Source organism: Cebidichthys violaceus, unplaced genomic scaffold (assembly GCF_023349555.1).
Source record: "Cebidichthys violaceus isolate CVI_PGR_0920_01 unplaced genomic scaffold, fCebVio1.0.p SCAF_13, whole genome shotgun sequence".
NCBI lineage: Eukaryota > Metazoa > Chordata > Actinopteri > Perciformes > Stichaeidae > Cebidichthys > Cebidichthys violaceus.
This window is the reverse complement of record NW_027176296.1, coordinates 4169405-4181831: the sequence shown is the minus strand read 5'-3', so window position 1 is coordinate 4181831 and position 12427 is coordinate 4169405. Positions and strand designations below refer to the sequence as shown.

At 40.8% G+C, this 12427-nt stretch overlaps 1 protein-coding gene across 2 annotated transcripts in view; it reads right to left on the bottom strand.

Annotated features, from left to right (window-relative positions):
* negr1 (neuronal growth regulator 1) overlaps positions 1–11405 on the bottom strand; it is a 132124-nt gene extending 120719 nt beyond the window's left edge. Inside the window, exon 1 of one of the 2 annotated variants that reach the window (XM_068707462.1) lies at positions 10862–11405. In XM_068707462.1, coding sequence (XP_068563563.1) covers positions 10862–11031 — 170 coding nt within the window. In that variant the 5' untranslated portion in view covers positions 11032–11405. The remainder of the gene's footprint in view (positions 1–10861) is intronic. The other variant, XM_068707463.1, reaches the window with a different exon arrangement.
* Positions 11406–12427: the final 1022 nt, after the last annotated feature.

Genomic DNA, 12427 nt, shown 5'->3' with positions numbered 1-12427 from the left:
GATACATGTAATTTATTATGTCCATGCAAAAAACTGGCTCACCTCACCTTGTTTACTCCACACTGTAATAAGGATGTATGCACTCTCACTCTTTGTGTGTCATGAGAATACCTCACAGCCTTGATGTCCCCTTGTGTCAGACCTTCACATTTCGTTCAGTCAACGACACATTTCTTGTCCTGAGAAAAGCGAAGAAATCTCTGCTTTGCTTTCACGTAAACACATCTGATTCTAGAGATTCTTTCTTACGATGATCTGTACTACACTACCTGGAAATATTTCCTCATTACATGCACAAGATGCTCTCCTCCAACAATCAAATCCAACATTGCCGCTATACCTCAATGTGAATCATTTCATTCCCAAGAAAGAAATAACCAGCAATACTGTCGGGCGAAGATCAGAAAAAAATCTGTGGCATCCACAGAGACTGTAAATTTAATCATCTTTGAATGGCCACATTGGCCTGTCAGGGAGAATACAGCTGGTTATCAGGTTGTTGTTGTTTCACATGTCAACACATCTGACCAAAATATTGGAAAACAAGCATAAATTGATAGTGAAAGCTAGTTTCAAGAACCACGTCCCACCCCTGCACTTTTGCTTTGTGGTACACTGGCATCAGCATTAATACAACAAAATAAAGCACCTGGCTCAGAGATTCCCTTAAGTGAGCAATAACATGCCACTAAAGTCATTCAGCACAACCGCTGTTTTCCACATGCATTCCTGTCTATGACGGCAGATATGGAACATATATGGAGCGAAGCTCACAAACACTGCACTGCAGATGTTGCAGATGTTTTCTTTTGAACTTGTTGAATGGCTCCGAGGTGGCCATGAAAACAAAGATGACAGGATTATCCTTTAGGCTTTGAAAAAGACTACCCATTAGCGACTGCACTGGCAAAAAACGAGGGTGAATTTTCCGAAATGAAAGTGGCACTCACACAGTGCAGAGAGGAAGGCAGCAGGGGCATTGTGTTGGAATCAAAGACGGTGCCTGGATTGAGGTTTGCAGAAGAAAGACGTGGCCCACACACTTCCACAGAAGACAACTGTCTGTTTTAGAGATTGCAGAATGTACTCTATAGGAGCTGGAAACTGATTGCGTGCCTGAGGGAAGTTCTATTGTGGTACAGCACTGTGTCTCTCAAGATACAGTAAGATGAAACAGTGTGTGTTAAATGCGACAATTTGCTTGCACATTTTAACATGACAGAGGTACGGTAGCTACATGCACTGTATTATCTACAAATACATTTCATTTGCCGCTCCTAGGGCTGGATGCTAATTAGCTTGGAGCTGTAATCCCCCTTTTTCATAATGCTAACTGGGTATAACAAGGAGGAGAAACAGAGCCTGACATCACTGCAGAGAACCTAGCAGAGGTTAATTCCATGTTGTTCTGTAAAGCTTCCATGTAAGTTTGATGGAGTTAAAGAGGATAGTTAAAATATCTCCTGAGAGAAATACAATCCTTTTTCGTGGTCCAAATGCTTCTGAATTAGCAGCATAGCTTTTACTGCTGCCAAGCGCATACTCTGTGGGTTTGAGACACCGTTAGAAGAGCAATGTCGTTAAATCGGCTGCTAAGGAACTGGGCTAGAGTCTTGGAATGCTGGTTGGGTGTCTATGCACATTAAGTTAAGTTTTAGGGCTTATAGTTTTCATTATGGATTGATCTGAAGATTAGATTTTTGAGTAATCATTAAATGTACAAAATGTCTAAACATATGTGAAAAAATGCATAATAATTTCTCAGAGCTCAATATCACATCTTTCCAATGTTTCTGACAAAGATGATAGATGATATGTTTTCAATGATATGACTGAGAAAAGTAGCGATCATCACCATAGACGCATGCAAGTGAATGTTTCATTGAAAGGATTAATCGATTACAAAAATAATTGCAGATTAATTCATTTCGTATATTCATTACATTTCTGTTGATCCACTTATGTATTAATTGACTAATTGTTTCAGCTCTAGACATTTTAGCTAACAAAACAATGCGTCTTACATAATGTTAATCAAACATAAATAACCAGACGATAAATGATGATGAAGGAAAATACTTGTATTGGATTAAATAAACACTGTAGTACCACGAGGTTTAGTTGAAACACACAAATTGATGGTGATAGCTAAATATATTGTAAAGGAAAAACCCGTCAAATATAGAAATGGAAAATTCATTATACAAAATGCAGTATATCTGTTGCATTATTTTTTTATCCTTCAGGAAATCACCAATGTTCTTTTAACCAAGCACCCACTACTCAACCATCAATCGGGCAACAATTCTAGTAGCACAAACACCTTTTACCGTGCATTTCACACCACGCCCCATAATCACGGACTCTGAGCATAGATCCATTGTTTTCTACAGCACCACCGGTCAACGTTGCTGCTGTAGCTAGTTGACTAATGGTTCAGTAAAGAGGTTTAGAGGAAAGGTTTTTGACAGTTATGCATTCAATAAAATGATTCATAAATGGGTTGTGGCAAGTAGCAAAGATGGTGGTTTTATCTGTGCATCTCTATAATGATGGTGATTTGTGATTAGGGTTTCTAAAAGCCTCCAACCTCTGTCTCAAATGGGACAATTGATCATCATTGACTGATACGGGCCATGGCTGCAGTTTATGCTTCTTATTTTAAAATCCCTGATCAACTGGGATCCCTTAAGCCCAATGAGTTGAATATCACACAGAAACGAACACGGCTAAGCTAACATGCTGAATAGGAACAGACCAAATACTGAAGATAGAACGAACCCTGGAGTGTTTACAGAGAACACCAGACAGCTCATCCAATACTGGGTAGTAACTGATCACGACTTACCCTTAATTAATGAACAGAGAGAAAGAGAGCGGTAGGGAAAGATAAGGTGAAAGTGAGAGAGAGTCAGAGACAGTGAAGTGTGGAGGAATCACAAAAAGTCCTATTATGAAGAGCAAAAAGCCTCCCCGAGTCTAAAATTAGAACCCTAATGAGTGGCAGTGTCACAGATCAGTTGATGAATTTAACATTAGCCCAGATTGAGTCTCTCCCGGCCATGGTGTGGTTGGGACAAAGCCCGACACCCTATTAATGTCAGAATGTTTCCTCTCTGTTTGGATTAAATCCTCTATCTTTCACCAGGAGCGTTGTGTTTCCCTCGTAAAAGAACTGACTGCTGTCGGAGGACTTTGTTAAACCAGATTCTGAGAACACATTGCTAAACACGCCATGAAACAATGGGGGGTCGAGTTCTATTCAATAACACGGCACTAACCTGCGTGGCCGATGATAGTGTTCTGTGTTCCCATAAGTACTGAGGGGACTGTTTAAAGTACATTTGAGCAACAGCATGTTTCTGTTCTGTTTAACTGGTTTACTCAAACCATTGTGCCATCTGTGCAAAGAGTTAATACACTGGCGTGACTCTACAATTAAGCAGTAAGTATCCAATAGGGGAATTTGTCGTTGCTGGCTTTAATCTACCACAAAATTAAACTAGAGAGCATCATCATCAAACCAGTCAGACATATAAACAACTGGTAAAGTATTCTAAACCGCTGCTGAGGTAGTCCCCGATGCGGTAGGTGTCTCCAGGACCACCGTTTGTTCTGATGACACACACACACACACACACACACACACACACACACACACACACACACACACACTGAACTCACCAGGTGAAAACAATATAAGCATTGCTGTCTCAGCTGGTAAAGAAAAGCTTTTCAGTAAAATGTGCTTCATTATTTCAACAGTAATGCAACACTATACAGAATAATAGACTTGCTGTTCATAATGTCTGCACGATATTAATGCAATATTCTCACAAATGAGGCTTTTATTCATCTCTGTGCGGCATGACACTTCTGTTACCTTAACTCCTGACCCCACTGGAAACAATAGGTACTTCTCAGCGATATTGATTTGCTCCACTGCTTCTTTCTCCATTTACTAATAATTACCAATGCAGACTCTCCAATTACTCGGCTCCAACAAACATTTACAGCAGTTGGAAATCCACACACTCATTATGCAGATGACAGAGAGAGAGAGAGAAATAAAACAAAACTCAAAAACCTGCTCAGAGCAACTCCAATTAAAATTCTTTAGCCATGCCAACATAGAGCCAAATGAATTATGACAATACCTATCTCCTTTAGCTGCTGCAGTTTCTAACCAATTGTGAGGGACAGCCATCGTGAACATATGAGTGAGCTAACCGAAGGGCTTAAAATAGGAGATTACAGTCAATACTTCTTTCTTAATGTGGAGAATTTTCTTGATTGACTGTGAAAATACTGACAATGTAATTACATAGATTTCTTGGTCGTGAAATATGTGTGACTCATAAGAGACTGATATTTTATGAGTTGGAGGAACCCTGGCAACCAGGAAAATAATAGAAATTACGCTTATTATTACGTATTACATCCTGTCATTAGTTTGCTTCTAAAAGCAGTTGTATATAATTATGATACATATATTTTTATACCGTATAACTAATATTTTGAAAGTGATGTGAGGTCTTGCGAGTCAGCTTTACTGTTCCTTACTCTGAGCTTGTGGTTCTCGTCTCAGAGAGAAATGTTTCCAGTGTAAACCCAAGATACAAGACTAATGTTGAATTTCATTAAAGGACAAGAAAATAGCCTCCACAAGAGCTGGAATCCCTCTGGATTGTTCTAACTCACTGAAGGGCATCGCGACTACAACCAAGTGTCAACACTTCTGATTTATTATACCTCTGGGATCAAACTAATGTTTACCTGAAGTCCCTCCAGCCTCCAAACATGCTCACACATAAAGATCTTATATTAAAGATAATGACATCAACCACTCGATCCTTAGGGAACATCTCCCATGACAATGATTCAGTCGCTCTTCTTCTCGCTGGAAATCGACTTCAAACTTTCAGAAACGCGTCTCGGTGAAATATAGATTTGGGTCAATCAGAATTGCATGAAAGGGTTCACTTTATGACTTTGCGCTAAACAGAGCTAAATTCAAGGATATATACGATTATGCCTCCTGCAGAGGCTCACTAAAGGTTGAGGTGTTTCTCATGCTCCCCATACCAAGCAAAGTGTACGAGCCTGCACTCTTTGTTTCAAAGCTTCGCCGTCACACAGGCTTCAAACTCTGAAGTCAGCGAGTTTTGTTTATAACCCGCTGACATGAGAGGCATACCACGACTCGCTGGTATATAACCACGCTCAACTGAGGAGGCTCGGGATGAGATTATGCAATGTTGTCAGAGTAGCACAACTAATTATCATGAAACACAAGGAGATGCTAACTGATTGATTAAGGATTGTAATTGAAGGGGCTCTGAGGAATGGTTTCAGCTCTCCGTGATGAAAGACTGGAAGTGTTGGTATACTGTATGATTTGGAGCAGAAAAGGCTGTACGCACTCTCCAACAAAAGGGCTGGTAAAAAGAATGTTACTCTGGTGTAGCTGTCAGAGAGAGAAGCTTAATCTTCTAAACACAAAGACAATATACGTCCCTCAAGAACGTGCAGAGAAACAAAGTTATTTCTAGCAGTCGGTTAAAAACTCACTACACATGACTGAAAGTATCCACACTCATGTAATGACCACACTTGTACATAATAAGTGGGAAAATCACAGCCCAGTGCTCAATTTAAATAGTAAACTGTTTCCACTCTTTCATTGATGTTAAAAATAAAGGCGGTGTCTCTTAACACAGACATGTTCCTTTCGAAGAATTCAGTTTCAAGTAACTAAAGTGTTGAATTGCCCAAGAGATAACCCGTCCAGTCACTCTCTGTCAAGTCGAATTTTGAGGCTTATAGCTTTCTCACAACACAAAAACACTCCCTTGGTTTTTGTTGTAGAATTATTGCAATTACGTGGCTGCTCGCAGCTGGGTACGGGCCTCCATTTTCCACCCCAAATCATTTTCCCTATCCCCTATAATTGTAGTGATTACAAGAATATAGAAAAGATGCTTCAAAACCTAGCATAGCATTCATTTCCCTCGAAAGGATTTACCTTGGGAAAGCATTTCCATTTAGGCTTTAATTCATCGGGGCACTCAATCACTTTAGTGCTAATTGAAATATATTAGAAATAGAAATACTTAATTTTTAGAAAGTACAATGGATTGACTTGCCTAACAAATGATGACTGGCATCCATTTGGAAATGGTTTATAATGTGCTTTCAATGTATGTATGTATGTATGCCAAACTAGATAGTTAATCCTGCCATGTAACCAAAAAACATCATAGAATATTTGATGGGTTTGATCTTCCCACACAAGATTTGATTTTCTGTATATCCTTTTTTTAAAAAGGGATGAATGCAGTGCACCTTATGCATGTGAATGGTTACCTAGCCTCATCTGTAAATCTATACAAACACATTTGATTTATCTCATAAGTACCATATTACTTTATAAATTGAATATACCGTATATCACTCGACACAGAAGACTAAAAAGGTGCACACGTTTGAGATCGTTTCTCGTCTCAGTTGAGAGACTATTCTGCTTGTTGGTAACAAGCTGAATGAGACAGTTTAAAAGAAGCCATGACAGACTCTGAGTTTCAAGAAGATGCTGTGGAAGAGGTTAACTGGAGGTTTCAAAGGAGGCAGCTGATATATGAACATTTTCTCAGCCACTGCTCTAGCATGTCACCTTATTAGCTGATTTCCATCTGTACTAAAACACATCTATTGCAGACGGATGCCTTCCCTTGGGCAACAGGATTTAGACTCCACGGTTTAAAAGGAAAGGTCAGATGTTTTTCACATAAGACATTATGAGTTTCTCGCCATTAGTTGTATCTGTGCCAGGAGGGCTCCGTCTGCGAGTCCCTCCATAACAACAGCCCCTCCCCCCGTGCCCATTGTTTTTGCATCAGTATGAATATATCTGCTCGCTCGACAGAAAAGAGGTCAGATTACTTGCCAAACACTTGATCCTCGAGATGTGGGCACCGCGATGAGCGTAAGGACTGTGAAAGACAGCAACACTGTGCTGACAGCACAACGCTGATCGCGTTAAACATGTGGCGCAGCGAACAGGCGAGGGGATTTTGGGGCGTAATTAACAGTGACAGACTCAGGTGTGCCCACAGATGTGTCAGAAGAGGTAAACCAGGTTTTCCCCCAAATGAGTGCATGAAACTGCAGATATTTGACAGCTAACGGATGTGCACACCATATCTGCTATATCTCCAACCAAGCTGTTGGAGAGGAAGAAGCCTTTCTTATGCTTTTTAATAGAACTGGCTAATTAAAAAAAAGAAAACTGATGAAATGCAGAAAGTGGAGAGGGTGCTTCTCAGTCATGGTGTTATGGTCTGTGTTCAGGAGATAGTCAATTATTCCTTCTTTATTAAATGATGTGCTGTGGAGTTTGAACTGTCACTTAATATTCCCCTCTTCCGTCTTACCAGCATCTACGTTGGGATGGGGGCACCAAGCCATTTAAAGTAGATGGTGTCTCTGGCACAAGTGCATGTAGTAAATGTCAAGACCTTTCAGAGCCATAATAATGACACAGTTGAGGAAAATGATATGGTACCGGGTTTTTTTTTTGTGTCCTGGATAAGGTTAGAAAAAGCTCCAGTACAATCATGTTCAGCCACAAAAGATTCTCATCAACTGGTCTGTTGACATGAGGCAATGATTTTAGATTTACACGAATGCCAGACTTTCAAACTGGTGACAGGTCAATTTTGCACCATTACAGAGACAAGGGCCCTTGGTGCAGGCCTTTCTTTGTGGCTGAGGACCAACTGTCAAACTAAATGACATACAAAAAAAAACAAGCTGGATAATTGTCTTGTTCTTGATGTGTACAGCCTCACTCCAATTTATTTCCCTAGTTTCTATTTTCTGCCTTTCAATGATGTAAAATGTAGCTTTTAAAGTGTGATCAGTGTACTCTTTGTGCAGCTCTCATCCTATCACACGTCTTTAATTGGGAAGATAGAAAATACCACGATAAAAAGATGGACATACTTTCAAAATCAGACTGCAAATCGCAATATTGTAGAAGCCTATGCTGAAGCCTACATGTACAGACACTCACTCTTTGCTGTTGATTACAGCTGCTTATCCACATGGAAGAGGCTGCCACTGATACCGTGTGTTTCCTCACAGCATGGGGAACTGTCTTTTCATCTGGCCGGCCTCCTCAAATGCACAGCATTCATTTACTGGGAAGAGTCAAGGTTTATTCAACGAAATCCAAATTACATGAAACCTGCTGTATTATGTGGGAATGAGTAGCTCCTCCAAAACAATGCGCTTCCCTATGGAAGCGTATAGATTTCCAGTATGTAAAATAAATGCAGCATGAATGACTTAAATGCACTTGTGTAAGACACTGTGGAAGCTGCAGGACAACTCGTTTCGGCATACAAGGGCCTTTGTTAGAGGCTGAAAATGGAAGAGCTTTTAAGTAATCCAAAAAAAAAAAAAAGATTTAAAGGGTGATGGTACACATGCAGACTATTATTCATCTTCAAGAAGCTCGAATCATTTAATTGATGTGGACCCACTGTCCAACATGAGTCAGGGGCAGCAGTAATGCAGTGCTCAGAATTAAAGAGGAGCGGGAAATGAACACACGACAGCAGACGCACCTCTCGGGAGCTACTCCATAATCCAGAGGCAGTGACTAATTGCGTGCTTCTGGGTTTGTCGGTATTTGAGAATGCTCACATTTTTTAGCCAGCAATCAGCTTAGGGGCACAGCAGAAATTGCCCTCTAATAGTCCGGGGTCTTGACAATGAAGAAACTCAACAAACAGGCACTGTTTTCTGTGCTGAGTTCCTAAAAGAAATGGTTCATGTGGTGATGCCTGACTCTTAGGACCAGTGGGGGAAAAAAAGAAAAGAAAGAAGGACAAAAGACCGAGACATGATTCCTTGTGGTTTGAGGAAATGACTATACCAAGACAGAGCAGGCCTTTATCATCACTTAGATGCAATCCACAGAGGCGAGCAAGCGCTGTTTAAGAGGTTTACAATCTCTCTTAGGTCAACAGGTGCAGAGCACAGCAAAGTGATAACTTCACAGTGGCGGCATTCACATGAAGTGAAAAAAAAGCCAATGAATGACTACAGTGAGTGCCGATTAACCCATTCATTAACTGTAAGAACTTGGCAATGAGAGCATCTTGAAAATGTTTCCCCGATCCATTTCCTGGATGGCATTTACTGACCCACTTATGGAGAGTGTTGCCTTATTCAAGGGGTGGGAGGAAACTTGTTTATTGAGCTGACTCATAGCACGGGGATAATCTCTGGTCCAATAAACCATCAGGATTCAGGCAAAGCTTCAGCCACTGATCACAGCCAAACCCAGATTGGCACAAGGGAATTAGACGCCCTCTCCGAAGAGACAGTCAGAGGTGTAAGTCTCTTCTCAGGGACGTCCCTTTAGGACATGGAGGGAACAGGGGAAAAGTTAAAGTACCCCTTTAGCTGCTGCCAAGGGATTTCTGAGATGAACACCACAACATTTAAACGACACTCATAGTAAGGCACTCATCTCCACACAGCCACTTATGATGACCTTATGCTACAGAAACAATCCAGCTCTTCAGCAATCAAGTGTGAGACAACAATGACTAAAAGCCAAGCTGAGTGGAACTTTAGACAGTTTAGCTGCTCTGTATTCAGGTCCACGCCGAGCACCTCTCAAGAGTCAACACTACAGAATTCATATTGAAATGGGGCAGGCCTCAGAGCCATCGCAACGGATATTTGATATTGGTAGAACACGATATTATCACAGCCCTCCAAAGATTTGAATCATTTTTCTGTGTTTTGCCGAAGAGTTTTTGAATTTTCTGAAGAAATGAAATAGACGACACAGAGGAGATTTTTGCATTTTATAGCCCAGAAAGAAAACTGCAAGAGTAGTGTATTGGAAGTTAAGCATTAAAAGTACAATTAGTATTTGAACCCTAAACTAGTTTGACAATGTTTTTGAGATATGAATATATATATATATATATATATATATATATATATATATATATATATATATATATGTAATAGAATATGTTACAAAGTCCTCAGTGCACTGGTCCAAACCACGCCCATGCCCAGTTGATTTAGTCCTTAATGAGCAGCCACCTTTGCAGCTGGCATCGTAGTGTACGTGATGGAGGGAGGATGGGGGAGGATGGAGGGAGAGCTCGCGTCACTGCCATAACTCGATTGTGATAAACAGCGGACGACCACAAATGCACTCTTCAGCGTCGTTTTTTGAAACTGCGACATCACATAATACATTCAGCCAAAGTGACAGGACAGCACTGTAAAAACAGACATTTCCACGCTTTGTCTTGTATCTCCGAGCTCCTCTTTCAGCACTCATATAGCATTTGAAACTGTGGGATACAAACACCAGGAGGTAATCCTAAAAAACGTACGCGATAAGGCAGTGGTGGGCCAGTTTTGGTTAATGTCGTCCCATCTGCGAGCGACTATAAAATGAAAACACACCACATATTAAAGCACATTATCTCAGTTAAACGTGTGCACGCGAAGGGGAAAGTGTTTATGAAAACTTTGCAGTAACCATTCATTACACTTGTCGCAGCAGCGGCGTCCTGCGTAGCTCTGGCTGCCCCCCCTGTCAGGCGAAAAAACAGGGACGGGATGGAGGGAAAATGGCCTATTGTGTGTGTTAATAGCTATTGTGTGTGTTTATAGCACGCGTTGTGCGAGAGCCCAGTTTAAAAGTACTTAACAGACATTGTAAAACGATGAACTGGTGATGAGGAGTGTGAGGTCGGGAGAACTCCCGACAGAGAGTGAGTGTGAGCGGGAGAAAGTGAAAGTTGTGTTCGCGTATTTTTACCTCAGTAGAGCCGTGTCGCCTTGCCTGCTGACCACGCTTTCAACCGAGGAATAGTCCACAGTTTGTCCGGCGGGCAAACATGACGGCAGCACGCAGCACAGGCTGAGAATGATCGCAGTAAGCCACTGACCAGAGACACAAGCATCCTGTACCGCAATCATTATGTCCATCGCAACTGTGCCGCGTTTTCCCCAAGTCTGCTGTTGCAAAAAAAAAAAAAGGCGAAGAGTTAGAAAACCTTGACGCGAACGACGCTTTTTAAAATTATTTCCACACTTTATTTCCTCCTCGGAGCCCCGTGAAGAAACGGTCCGCCTGTATAGTTTCCCCGGTTTGTTTCTGCTGGATGTAGCGCCCACTGTGCAGGGGGAAGTGTACTCTCCAGTGGCTCGCACACCATCTAGTGAGGAAGTGCGATGCAAAATGGGAGCAGACCTAGAAGCAGACAACCCCCAGGCTCTGATCCTGTTGCCATGCGGCCGTTTCCCGGGCAACCCCGTTCCCAGTGGCTCGTGATGGGAGCAGTAAAGGTATCGATACGACCCCACGAGCAATTAAAGATATCGACTGGAGAACCACCCCCTATTTATACCCCATAAGGAAATGAACAATCCGAGAGCATTTGGGTGGAAATGGAGCTTTCTGATGCTGACGCAGGTGTATCCCAAAGGAGAACTCTTGGAAATGTACTATAATAGATAGATAGATAGTTACTTTATTAATATAACAGAAAACTGATATTAAAAGGATGAAAGAATCATTTATCCTACAAGTATAACATGTGATTTTTATATGAAATGTAAAAAAAAAAAATACAATTTAGACATAATATTATAAGTCATTAAGAAAGTCCCTTGAGATTTGGGGAATATTACAGTGATATTTCATTATGCTAGAAAACGGCAACAATCAGTTTACACACACACACACAGAATCAGAATCAGCCTTATTGAATTTGACTCCGGTTTCCACTTTGGTCTCAACGTACATACACAAGTTTACAAATAAACAAGAAAAATATTTAAAAAAAATAAGACATGGACAACAAAAAAAGTAGAACAGATGTCAGCATAAACATTTATGTACAATATAAATATATATCCAAAAGTACAACACACACACACACACACACACACACACAGTCATCACAACGAGAGACATATGGGACATACAAAGTTTGTTTTACAGCTGTAGCTGTCTGCATTATGCTGCTCTAAGCCTTTTGACTTAGCCTACATAATACTTAACAGACTGTACAGCCGTAGCCATGGAAATGACATACATTTCTCATGAAGTGACATGTTGGCATGGCTCCTCTGGGTTCTTGCAGACTGGGTTATTGTTATGAATGTACCATTAACAAAACTTCCCTGTGTATTTTTCACAACAGAAGAAACAAAAATCAAAGCATGTGTTTCAAATTGACTCAGTAATAGTGTACAAAGGGAACTGTGGGGATATTCTAAATTGGTACTATAACCAGTAATCAAGTAACATCTTGTCCTGTGCAACAATTGCATGGTGTTGTTACAGCTTTTTTATTTGTTGTTTTATTGTTGATTTAAT